The 14,033-nt window shown below is 33.3% G+C and overlaps 1 protein-coding gene across 2 annotated transcripts; it reads right to left on the reverse strand.

Moving 5' to 3' along the window:
• Positions 1 to 3,974: 3,974 nt before the first annotated feature.
• LOC110443237 (ras-related protein Rab-2) lies at positions 3,975 to 14,033 on the reverse strand. Of its 2 annotated transcripts, XM_021487326.1 has the most exons (9): positions 13,911 to 14,033; positions 9,953 to 10,024; positions 9,495 to 9,562; positions 8,989 to 9,071; positions 8,622 to 8,691; positions 8,431 to 8,453; positions 7,973 to 8,084; positions 7,183 to 7,251; positions 3,975 to 6,845 (listed from the first exon to the last, which is right to left on the reverse strand). In XM_021487326.1, exons 1-9 carry the CDS (start codon positions 13,954 to 13,956, stop codon positions 6,750 to 6,752), a joined length of 639 nt encoding a protein of 212 aa, XP_021343001.1. In that variant the 5' UTR covers positions 13,957 to 14,033; the 3' UTR covers positions 3,975 to 6,749. The 2 variants fall into 2 exon arrangements, with proteins under 2 accessions (XP_021343001.1, XP_021343000.1); XM_021487325.1 differs by lacking the exon at positions 8,431 to 8,453 and having other exon boundaries at positions 8,599 to 8,691.

Below are 14,033 nucleotides of genomic sequence, written 5' to 3' on the forward strand. Positions count from 1 at the left end.
AGAGGACCAGTCCTCTATACTTTTTCTGGCCGAAAAAGCCAGACCAAGAGGACATGTACTCTGTACTTGGTTATCGGCCAGAACAAGACGGCAAATCCGCTGTACTTGGTTATTGGCCAGAACAAGAGGACAAGTCCTGTATACTTGGTTATCAGCCAGAACAAGACGGCAAATCCCCTGTACTTGGTTATCGGCCAGAACAAGACGGCAAATCCGCTGTAATTGGTTATCGGCCAGGACAAGAGGACATGTCCTCTATACTTGGTTATTGGCCAGAACAAGTTGACAAGTCCTCTTTACTTGTTATTAGCCAGCAACAAACGACAATACTAGCCATCATTAGAGGACCAATCCTCTATACATACACTTGTTAAATGGCCAGCATCAGAAGACAAATCCTCTGCACTTGTTTACCAACCAGACAGGACAAATCCTTGTCATCCCTCAAGCTTCAGAGGGTAAATCCTCTTGTTAACATGCCATATGAGAGGACAAATCCTCTGTACTACAACTGTTAACTGGCCATCATTACCCCAAGTCTCTTCTCTGTCTTGCACTCATCACTAAATATTTACATTAAATTGTATATTAGGTAGTTATCTCCCCTTGAAATAATTGAAATCTTTTAAAGATCGGTTCCATTGATTTTAGCATATTTCGTTATTAAGTAAGGTACGAAGAGTTTATTTTTCTTTCACTGGTAGCTGCTATCAAAAAAGTTCTTAAAAAAACTGATTAACATATTATCCACCAGTGTAAGAACAATCAATCGCACTAAAACGGTGATAGTAAAGTTTCAGTCTTTTTTCGAACCATTGAATATAGCTGCATTAATCAAACCACAATAAACTTTTATGTGCTAAATATCTATCAGATTAAGAATTGAATGTCAATAATACCAGAAATCAATGGGAACTGATCTTTAAAGTCAGAATGGAAATACTGATAAAATCTTGTGTACCTCAGACTACAGAAAAGTTGTTAAAGCCAACACATCAAGGGCCGATACCTTCCCTAACATGATTGTTGAATAGGCTTATATTTATTTTGAACTATTGTATGACTTATTCTCCCTTTCCTGTACATACTTCTAAAACAACAGTGAACATCATCCTCATCTGACTGAAAACAATCACAATGTGTTCAGTCGTGATTATTTATAATGATAAATGACCAGAAATAGCTGAGCAGTTCTCTTTGTTTCTATGTCTGATGACAGGCACACCACCAAAAGCTATCAATTTTGATATATTTTTCTCACAAGTCTAGACAATAATGTTCATACATAGTCACACTAATAAAGATGTTCAATAAATCTTTTTTAATGAATTTCATAAAATTTACATCAATCTCAGCCAAGATGTACGTAATCTGATAATTTTAGTGCATGGTAGCAATGAGATGGTTTTCCACACAAAGAATCAAAGTGCATGCAGTAAACTTGTAAACAATGTTTTAATGACAGAGCATGCATGATATTAAACCTCAAGAGTTAGCTGTGATATATATTACTACACAAGTTACAATGGTTACAGGTTATATACTAGACTATTTTGTTTGAATTATTGACTATTTGAAAGTCAATTCCAACAGCAAGATTACTTATATAATAAGCAGTACTCTACTGATGATTCATGTATGATATCATAGACAATTTCGTTTACTTGGCTTCAAGGCCAAAACCAGCTGCATAAACAATTTCAGGGATCTATTCAAACAGTCTAAATAAACTCTGTGATATTGCATCCCTTACTCTTTTCAATATACTTAACCATTAAGTCCAGGTACTGGGTGTAACTAGATCTACTACAGGAACTACAGCAGTCTAAGTCCAGGAACTGGGTGTAACTAGATCTACTACAGGAACTACAGCAGTCTAAGGAAGCATTGGCTATATCTCTCTCAAACCACCAGACCAATCATCTCTTATTAGTTACCTTTAACTGATCCAGTCATTATGTTCCTGGTAAACAAACCTTGCTTCAGTTCATCGTCACATCTCTAATTAGTTACCCTTAACTGATCCAGTCATTACGTTCCTGGTAAACAAACATTGCTTCAGTTAATGGTCACATCTCTAATTAGTCACCGTTAACTGATCCAGTCATTATGTTCCTCGTAAACAAACATTTCTTCAGTTCATGGTCACATCTCTAATTAGATACCGTTAACTGATCCAGTCATTTTGTTCCTAGTAAACAAACATTGATTCAGTTCATGGTCACATCCCTAATTATTTACTGTTAACTGATCCAGTCATTTTGTTCCTAGTAAACAAACATTGATTCAGTTCATGGTCACATCTCTAATTAGTTACCGTTAACTGATCCAGTCATTATGTTCCTGGTAAACAAAACATTGCTTCAGTTCATGGTCACATCCCTAATTAGTTACAGTTAACTGATCCAGTCATCATGTTCCTCGTAAACAAACATTGCTTCAGTTCATGGTCACATCCCTAATTAGTTACCTTTAACTGATCCAGTCATTATGTTCCTAGTAAACAAACATTGCTTCAGTTCATGGTCACATCTCTAATTAGTTACTGTTAACTGATCCAGTCATTATGTTCCTCGTAAACAAACATTGCTTCAGTTCGTGGTCACAACCAAATACAGTTACAACGAATATTTGTAAAATCTGACCTAAACAAAGCAACAAGTGAAATAACTCTTAAAATGTGTCAATATTTGTCAATAATTTACAATTAAATTAATTTAGAGTTGATAATTGAAACAAATTTGCACATCAAACCACTTTTTCTTCACAGCTACACATTATCCAATTCCACCTTTGTTTCAAAACTAAAGGTTTGAAATAATTCTTTCAAATATATTTTTTCCCAGAGAATGAGAACCTGCTGATATACACACAAAAAACACCATTTGCAAGGAATATGTACATACATGTCTATATATATATAGAGAGAGATATGATTTTAGAGATGATACACATTATGCCTATACCGCTGGTAATAAGGCAAAGGAAGAAAAACATGTACGGAGCATATCCTAGAGCCTAACCCTGCAGCATCTTCACTCTCCAAGAGTTCTGCTGAGAGAGGTGTACATGGTTTGTAACTCATAGTTTAACTTGCCAAGATGATCCTTAACATGAATGTTTGCAAAACGGGTTGATATTTTGACACATGACTGTCATCTTTAACATTTGAATTTACAAAATGAAGTTGGAATCAATTTGTTTACATTAGAAAGATCAACAGCAGTATCTCATAAACAAATCATCTTAAACTTTGCAATGATGAAATATAACATTAAATATTTCAGTTTGTGTTCTTCGTAAAACTTCACTTGAGCATTTCTGTTGATGGTTTTAATAAGTCAAACTTTGATTCAACATTAACTGCTTAGAATTAATTTCTAGATGCATGTAATTTTTTCAAACAAAAAATAACCTGTCTATTAATGAGTCATAATGTGCTTATTGATTCATTATACTGCATATTTATCACCAATAACTTTTCCATTCAATTCTGGATATTTTTTGAATGCAAAAGCAAAATATTTATTTAAAGCAGTTAATTTTTCCAATTATCTATGTTTCTGCTTTCAAACTTACAGCAAATTATCGAGAGCCAATCTTTTAAGTCAATTAAATTCTCTAAAAATAGGACGACTCTGTCCAAATGGCTGTACAGTAACAGGTTCTTTAGCCCATGTTATTTAGTCTTTCCTCAGTTATATTCAAAATAACAATTGGAGGTGGTCGATTGGTGTGATTCTGCCCCCTCCTTTGGTCATGTTAGCACTTAGCAATAACAGGGGGAGTGGCACTGACACTTTCAGAATGATCATCATGATTGTAATAAGGAGATTCATGATCAATTTTGATATAAAGTTAGTATGATTTCAGAAATATTCCTTTTAATCCTTTGTGGGTGTAAACACATTAATACGATGTAGGGATAATTATCTCAAAAAATACTCATCTACCATTGAAAAAACAGCAACATGTAGAAGACCAACATTTATTTAACTAAACCAGCTTACATACATACATAAAACCAGCTTACATACATCAGTAATAACGGAACTTAAAATTTACGTCATGAAAATAACCCTTATATATCATTCTGCAAACACATCCATAGTTGTCAATTACAAATACGATTGCAGAATTACCAATTCAGCTTTAATAGTGTAGAAAACTGCAATCAGCTTTAATAGTGTAGAAAACTACAATCAGCTTTGATAGGATTAGGATACTACATTCAGTCATCTGATCATAAAAATTTACTTCATAACATTTTTTTATAAAGCCACCTAATGGTAATTTGGTTTTCAAGAGCAAGAACTTCAGTATTAGTTTTGTGTGCTTGCATTAGCACTCACAGACACATAAACTGAAGGTCTTTTCTGATCCACTTGAAAGTACTCAGTAAACCAGATTCCTCAATATTTCAGTTAGGTAACATAATTAACAGTCACAATTCTTGATGTTCCACAGATTGGGGTCGATGTGCAGTAAGTTGTGGGGTTTGGGACCTGATGTACCTAAATGGATGGGCTCAAATTGGTGGGTGCTGTAGCAGGATGTGTCAGTTCAGTAAATCTGACATGGTTGGTTATTGATAGTGTTAAAACGTCAGTCAAGGTTCTCCTACTTTTGATGTCAGTAAGGAGATAGTGTATAATGAATGGTGTAGCTTAGTTCAGCCTGTTTACAAATCCAACTGGATTAATCAGTCTATATATGGAATTCCTTTTACATTTAAAAAAAAAGCTACACTGAAAACCAAGAAACTCTTGAAATTCTGTAAGTCACGATCCTTACATCAGTGTTATCATTCTGTACAAAGAGGACAAGAATTATATTTCTTTGGTTAAGCAATATTTTATGTACTTTATATAAAACCCATATCATATTAACTACTTAGTTCCCTTCACCATTTTTTTTCTGTTATACTTCTATAGAAATATGTCACTGTTCAAATCAGTGTCCTTTAAAATAGTACGTTATACCAGAAGTTCCATGGTTTCCTGTCATAACCATCTCCTTAGAGACTGGTTTAGTTTAGTTGATATTATATTATGGAATGTATAAATATATAATGATGACAACCAATATCACATTTTTTATTTACAACTCTTCCTATTCCATTTCCAACATGGATTATTTCTTCTTTCAAATTACTTTGTGGGGACACCAATGTTTAAATAAAACAATGCAGTTTCTTGTAATATAATAATTATGTGATTTCTGTCTAAAATTACAATGTGCTAGTATCACTTTGGTCAAGAATGAAGTGGTCAAATAAAAAAGTAATTTTCATAATTTCATAAGATTCTGCATACATTAGACTAATACATTAGGCTGCTAATGTATTAGAATGGCTGAATTTGACAAGATCTGAAACTGTCAGCAAAAACAACTGATGACCGTACATACACAGGAAAGTAGCTTGACAATAATAGTTCCCATTTCTATATTTGCATTATCTACAACAAATCTGCGAATAATAAGAACCTTCATCATAAATTTAAATCGAAATGACATTTCACACCTCCGATCATACAATGCCACCATAAATTCATACGAAAATGCATTTTAACTAACTCCATACTACATACATCACACAACATTACCAAACAAATATATAGGTAAACGAGTAAACAAAAGTAGCCGCTAATTAGTAAACATAAATAGTCTCTCTAAAATAACTTTCTAGAACAACATACTTAATGTGATAAATAACATTTGTGTGTAGCATAAAAGAGTTGTCTCCCCTTGTGTTGTAACTCTCATGAAATGAAATACTTCTCAAATCAACTCAAATATATGAAGTTAATAAGGAAAATAATAGTAATGACATTTAATAAAAATACAAAAAAATATTGATAATGAAGAGTAAAAATGCTTTTCACTAAGCACTTGTAAGTTAAATATCAGAAGAATTTCAATCAACAAACATATGTGCCATGCTCATCCAGTTATTACTTTCAAGGGTTTTTTAGGAAATAAAATCCAAAAAGTTCCTAATAACTTACTAGTTTCACAGGGAACATCTCGATATAAACAAGCAACCCAACACATCCAATTTCAATTAATATTTTTTGCCTTCAGGGTTTTTTGGTATATTTTTTTTATTGTCTGTAACATGTCACATTAAAAGTTACCAATGTTTCACCGTTCATTATCTCTACTCGACTTTCCAATCAACTATTGCACATAAGATCAGACTAATTCCAGAACATTGTTTGAAAAGTACTGTAGATTTGCAAACTTTGGATGAAAAGAAAATGTCCACAAGACCTTTCTAATACACCCCTCAGTAAAGAAAGGCACTGATCCAGAGGACCAGGCCTTTAGTTACTGTGTGGGACCTCCAAATTCCAAAGAAACCTCATTTGTATGTATAGTCACACAACATCAAATTAAAAAAATAATACAAAAGGGAAAAATACCATCTTACTGATTGTGAACAAAAGAAAATCATTGATTTTTACTCCAAAACCCAATAAGTCCAGATTAACTCTTTCTGTGGCTGACGTTAGGATGAACACCAGGATTGTAGACACATACAGGTTCAATGATGATATAGGGCAGTCTGAGAACCAAGCGGCTGGTTTTGTTGATGCCATACAGTGTCAACAGCCCTGAAAGAGTTAACAAGGTTTTGTGGTAGAAGTTTGAAATCCTTAAATGGCTGTGGTCGCTGTCTGTAGCTGATGTTCCCATCACAACATTGATGGATTTGAAGTATCCCAGTGGCGTATTGAAGGTGCCAGTTAACAACATCCGCCTCCCTGACTGCCGCCACCACCTGAGGAGGGCATGCTGGGATTGCTAGGCGAGTGCTGAGGTCCGATCTTAATGCCATTTGCCTGAGAACAAACAAAACACAGACTATATAGGATATTTCCAACGATATACACAATGAAACTGATGTAGTGGTACAGACAAATCTGCTTAAACAATACACATGTTTAGTCTAAAAGAAACAGGTGTACAAGATTTGTACGAAGAACAAGAGAAATTATGATTTATCATAATCACTCAGTTACATAATTGCAAACTTGTTGCGAGATTTTGTAGCATTTCAGATTCAGCTCCACTTTATCTAATTCATCACATCATAGCATTGCTCAATTGAGAAAATAAATTCTTTTTTTAGAAATTTGTAATTGTAGAAATCAGATTATTAATAAGTGTAACAATTACCTCGTTATTTATATCAAATACACCATCTTGTATCTTCTGGTAGATCTCTTTTGCTGTGTTGATGAAAGCCTGAAATATGTAATTGATTACATTGACACTGATATACACTGGTAAAAAGTTTAATTAGGAGACAGCTTCTATTGTTCCTTTGCTAATTAACAAAATCAACGATACACATCGCTTCTCAAACACTGGCCACTTTGCTTCAACGATGCTTAGTGCTATTCTCTAACGAGTTGTACCTGAAGTCAATTTTCCAAGAAAAGACACACGATGGGGTAGTCGAGTATTTACCGACATATACTTTCCATCGAACGACAATGGCACAATATAACCAGACCAAATGTATCTGTTATTCATATTGACTATGAATGCCATTGCCGATTGTTGATGTCACCAATATTACGACAACACAAGGCTGTTCTATTCATTGAAAAAGCATGCAAGATATCATACTTACACTAATATGAACTATATTATGTAATTTGATTAATGGGCAAGTTTTATTTTACTATTTAATATTTATTTATTTTTATAAAAGAATAGTGAGTATGGAACTGTATTCTGTTGGCATTGAAGTGATCCTTGATTATTCTTGTAAAGACTGACAATATTACACCATAATACTTGCCATCAGGATTAGCATTTAAAATGAAAAAGGGCATTATGACATACTTAGAACAAAATTGAAGGTAAGAAAAAAGAAAAAGTTTTTATTTTTCTTACACGCTTACATTCACATAATTAAGTTTAACTATTTTCACAACAGCTCCAACTCTGACCTACACACCTCTTCTACGTTAGCCGCTGTTTTAGCAGAAGTCTCCATAAAGATCAGTCCATGCTCCCGGGCGAAGGCTTCACCCTCCTCTTTTTTGACATCCCGTCTTGCTTCTAAATCACTGCAGGGAGTAAATAGATCATTTGTTTTACTTTTTAACAAAATGTTTCTAGGAAGACATAATTTAAATTAGTTTTTACCATTTATACAAAGTTTACAGAACCCTTAAAATAATGAATACATGTATTAAAACAATCAAATTCAGAATGTGTGAACACACTTTTTTAAAACCAAACCACATATTCACATGAACAGAGCATTTTAAACTTTCATTTCCTTGAACCATATAATCATCTATTTTTCACTCTCCTAACACGGAGAATTTTATGATTTTTCACAAATACATGTCTGAGTACTAAAGTTACCTTTTGTTCCCTATCAACATGATGTCTGAGTACTAATGTTACCTTTTGTTCCCTATCAACATGATGTCCGAGTACTAAAGTTACCTTTTGTTTCCTATCAACATGATGTCCGAGTACTAAAGTTACCTTTTGTTTCCTATCAACATGATGTCTGAGTACTAAAGTTACCTTTTGTTCCCTATCAACATGATGTCTGAGTACTAAAGTTACCTTTTGTTCCCTATCAACATGATGACCATGTTAGAGTTGGAATGTTGCCGAGCATCTTCCAACCAAGTCGTTAAATGATTAAATGTGTCTCTCCTGAAAAAATACAGTACAATAATTCAACATCACAGTTCATCTGTAGTAATAATTGAACTGCTCTGATGTATATATTTGCAAGCAAGACTTTCATCCTGTATGTTAAACGATATTTATCCAGAAATTGTGCAAGTACATAAAGAGTTTTGCAAGATTCACAGATCTTTTAAAGCAACTTTGAAAATAAGTCACGATTAATTAAAAAATGTTTCCTGCTATCAACATTAATTTACTTTTCACACATTTACAAAGAACCTGGTCCATGAATATTATGAGTATCAGCTGGAGATAACTTACCTGGTGATGTCGTACACCAGCAGGGCTCCAGCAGCTCCTCTGTAGTAAGACCTGGTAATAGACCTGAACGATTCCTGTCCAGCCTGTAAGTATAACAAGTCATATGATATTTCATAACTCAAGTGTGGCAAAAAAATATGTTATAAATAATTTAGACTTGATAGACTCTTTAACATAACAAATCATAGGTCTTAGGTGAGATTTATTCTTGCTTTTGACAATATCTCAAAAAAAAGTTACATTAAATAATTGTTTACACTTGTAGCTGATGTAAAGTTTATAAAGCTGAGTCAGACTGGTCCGCAGAGGCATTGGCTGATGTCTTTTCAAACATTATCAGAGTCACCAACCATCATTTTAGAAAATTATTATCAGACTAGTCCCATATAAATAACATCATTTTGCTATTTCGTTTTCAAAACAGCAATGCAAGCACAAGGGAAAATATTGTAAATACACTGTATAAGGGCATGAGTTTTGAATACATATACATTTGAAATACGTACCGTATCCCAAATCTGCAGTTTGATTTGTTTCCCATCAATTGTGATCATACGAGCTCCAAATTCTACACCTATGAACCAAAAGTCAATAACCATCATTAATACATTACATAATGTAAATGTATATATCAATACATGACTGTAAATACACTTCAAGAAATATTCTGTCAGTCTGGGTTTCTTTTTATTAACTGAACACTACACTATTTTAAAAGACTTTTTATACCAATAGACCATATAACAGTCCTTTCACAGCACATGAGGTGAAAAGTAAATAGTGGTGAGATTCAGGCCTCTTCTATGCCTCCATCTGTATTTTACTTGAAAGTACTTTTCAACTACCATTTTGGAACTCATTTTTTGATATTCATCATTTTTGTTATATTACCAGTATATATATATTTCAATGTGAAGTTTTAAATATTTGTTTTCAAGTTAGCTACACACTGAAAAGAACTTACCTATAGTCAGATCATGGACAGGCTGGAATCTCTTGTCTGTGAACTGAAGGAGGAGACAGGATTTTCCAACCCCTGCAAAACAAAATTAATATACAGTGTCTACATAATTAGGAACCCTGTTATTTTGTTATTTCCAGTCTTTTCGTTCTTTTAATTTCCCTAACAGTTATTTAAATTTGGTTTACCCAGAATTCACTAGAAGTGCACGACATTACCATATTTTTCAAACCAGATCAAGATACTGCATGTTTAGTTAATTATAATCATTAATGCTTGAAAGAAAACTAAATAATACTATTACATATTATTTGAAATCAATTGCCAAAGGACAAGAAAATGATATCCCAATTGGTAATTGTGATGTCGGACTGAACATATAACACATAGATGGCCACTATGATTGTCTCTGTAAGAAAATATAAGCTTATATATATATATGTCAGTGATCATGTGAATCAATCTGAATTCCCAAATTTATAGTTTTCAAAATATCTGTGTCAGTGAGTGAATTGTACATGTATAAAATATCTGTGTCAGTGAGTGAATTGAATTGTACATGTATAAAATATCTGTGTCTGAGTGAATTGAATTGTACATGTATAAAATATCTGTGTCAGTGAGTGAATTGAAATGAATTGTACATGTATAAAATATCAAGATCCCTGCATGGACTTTATCTCTATGCACGCAAAAACCTCACTGTGGTTTATCTTGCAAGTAAAGTGTTTTCTCCTTAAAACTGACATAACTTAACCACTTTGTTTTACGGTTGGTAAAAAATAACTCGGCAAGGGGGGCAACGTTTTGTTATCTTGTATAATAGAGTGGGACAGAGGCTGGAATTGGAACCCACAGAATGTCCATGACTGGAGTCTCTTTACAATAACAAAAAGATATTGAACTATTTGGCCTACTGATGAAAGCAGATATTGTCATAAACGCAATTCACTTGATTTATATCCCTGATAAAAATATTCATCTACTGAGAATGATACTGCTATAAATACCAAAGAAAATAACCTTCAGAATGCTGATGTGTAATGTACCATACGAAAAATACTTATCATAACTAGCCATGTGTGTTATGTTATTTTAGTCTTTTACAGAGACAGGTACATCCATTGTATTTACTCAAATCCTTGACCCAATTGAGTAAAAAGGACACAGTTCAGTGAAAATTGTATACACCCTCCGCCTGTCATCGCAAAAAATAAAATGATCACAGTTTCTGAATTAAATTTTCAGCACAGGTATGTTGTTGGTACAATCATCCTTAAATCTACTGGGACAAACATGTCCTACTTATTGTGCATAATCATAGTATATATTCACAAAATGTTGTCCATCTACCTGTCAAAAATAATAAAATAATTCTCTGAACACCTGCCTTTAATAACTCATTCACCCCTGAAATTTCATAATGAACTATTCCATTTTTTGAATTGGAAGAGTTAAAATGTGTCTTCAGGGGTGAATGAGTTAACCAATGTAACTAATACATGTTATATATACATGTTTTGTACTTCATATATACTGGCCATATCTGGTCAGTGGTCAACATGGCCACTGGTCAGTCAAAGGGTTAAGCTCAATGGAGTTTTAACTTCATTACCAGCTGGCCATAATGACGAGTTTTTTACAATCACAATGATTTGAAATTTAAAACATCTATGACTTAACATTTAAGGCAGACAACATACACAGTGACCCTTCACTTGATCCACGGGAAAGGCCTAAGGCTATAAAATACTTGCCAGTCAATTAATTAATTAATTCAATGATCATAAATTGTTTGTGATTAAAATAAAATGAATAAAAGATTTTAGTAAAGCTATCTAAACCTCTCGAAAGAATGACGAACAACTTCCTTTCAATAAGTAGGCAACATATGACAAAAGCATGTATTTAGTTAAACTTTCCCTTCTGTGGTAACTCCCAATCCCATTGTCATATACAGCTCTACAAATGTATCACTATCCAGGAAAGGTATATATATGTAAACAAATGGTGACTATTTTTTTGTACAATTTCTTTTCTAAAACATTTAAAATTGTTTCAAAATGATTATCCTAACTTATATGCTATAGACAAGAAAGTCTATTTTTAGGCCACTGTTTGAAGTTTATGTGCAATATCAAAGGTTGAAAAATGATTTTATGGTACACTTTTTCCTTCACTACTGCTGTAAAACCATAATATTTTGTTGGGGATTTAATTTCGTGGTTTTATAATATTTACATTTCCACTGCACAGAGCCTAGATGTTTCTACCGGGCCCAATGTATGTTATTTCCATATAACATACATTGGGCTATTGTGACGTCGCTATGCTTATGACGTCATAACTGTTACATTGGAGATTGCACTGCTCCACTGTCAACTGGTGGCTGTTCTCTGTCTGGATTTACCCTGACGTTGAAACATGTTCAGACTAATATTTTGTCTTTATTTCTGCGTGAACTGTAAGTTGATTAACATAAAATGTAAATATAAGTATTGGTTGTCATATTTTTGACATGCATTTGTGTGTAACATACATTGGCTTACCTACATATTTAACATGGTGCGCTAGCACGCACCATTCAATATATAGGGTAAGCCAATGTATGTTACACCCCAATGCATGTCAAAAATATGACAACCAATCCTTAAATAACCACGAAATCTAATCCCAACGAAATTTTAAGCACACTAAAATATGAAATTAACTATTTATTTAATTACAAATCCATGCTGTATTTACATTTAGATACCAATCATAATAAACAGTGTAATTATCGTCACAGGCAGTGGCACAGAGGTAAACACTTATTACAATAGCGTGTCAATCAAGCGTTATATTTGTAACACAGTTACATCGCTCTTTGTACGTAAACTATAGAGCATGACAGATTTGACCGATACCCATCGAGTGAGTTTATCTTGCCCGGGCTAACATGTACCTCGCAAGTCGTGTGGTGAAATCAACTTGTATAAAATCAATAACAATAAAAACATTTAATACTCTCTTTTTAATAATTATCAAATATTCTTTCAACAGAAACACGGGGAAATTAACTTATAATGCAATAGAGATCTATTGCTTAAATGATTAAAAACACACGTCTTCCTTCTGGAGTAATATTTTCTTTGAAATCGGCATGATTTTCCCACATGACGTATCAAGGTAACCGTGAATATTTATGAAATGCATGCTCGTTTTCTTATCAGAATTTGTGTTACAAAATGTTGGTAGGCCTAATTATTTCCATTTTAGATAGCTATTAACTACCACACATGTTTGTTTAGACTGTCATCGAGCGATATCATCATGGTTGATCTATTGTTTTTCACTGAATGGGATGAATAGACCTATTGTCTATTATTGTCCAGGTGTCAAACAAAAATAAAATACAGGGTTTTAAAATATTGATTACACGAAATATAATCCCAAAACAAAAATTACATAATCGACAGATGTCCACTGCATCAGCACACAAAGGGATGTACAATTATACAATATCACGTCTCATGAACATTGCTGCCAACAACGTAAATTCATTTCCGTTTATGTGCAACCAAGATGTTGTTTGAAATCTAATCATGACATTTTCAGTAAAAATCAACACACAATCCCAAAGAAATTTTTCAGATGAAGGGTTATCGATTTTTTTTCTCACATTAAGAATAGAAATATTATCAATGAAACGATTGCTCTAAATGGTAAATTAAAAGTATTTTTCATTAGAAACTTTTGGAAGTACAAAATGTCAATGACAGTGAAACAATTTTTCTCCTTTGTAAGACTATAATGAAGTTTTAGTATTAGACATAGGTGGTGCTTCGTGTTTGGGCAGCCATTTTGTGAATATTCGTCGTTTGCAGAAATAATGCGACACAGTCTGTGCTTTTTTTGACGATGATGGAAGCAATATACTACTTTAACATTAGAAGCATGCATTTATGAAAGTAATATTTACCTGTATCTCCAATGATAATATACTTGAATAAATATGCGTATGACATCTTTGTCGACGAAGTCTAGTTGATTTCTTGGTTGATGATGTCAAGTTTGTTGACGTCACGTCACCTTAACCCGGAAG

Source organism: Mizuhopecten yessoensis, unplaced genomic scaffold (genome assembly GCF_002113885.1).
Source record: "Mizuhopecten yessoensis strain PY_sf001 unplaced genomic scaffold, ASM211388v2 scaffold716333, whole genome shotgun sequence".
Taxonomy (NCBI): domain Eukaryota; kingdom Metazoa; phylum Mollusca; class Bivalvia; order Pectinida; family Pectinidae; genus Mizuhopecten; species Mizuhopecten yessoensis.

Bases quoted from the DNA above. Each gene is read 5' to 3' on its own strand.
- LOC110443237 (XM_021487326.1), bottom strand. From the start codon at position 13,956: ATGTCATACGCATATTTATTCAAGTATATTATCATTGGAGATACAG. The intron at 8,085-8,430 runs GTAACATTAGTA...TACTCCCTGCAG, and splicing joins ATGTTGATAGGGAACAAAAG to TGATTTAGAAGCAAGACGGG. The intron at 6,846-7,182 runs GTAATTGTTACA...GTTTGTTCTCAG, and splicing joins TATTTGATATAAATAACGAG to GCAAATGGCATTAAGATCGG.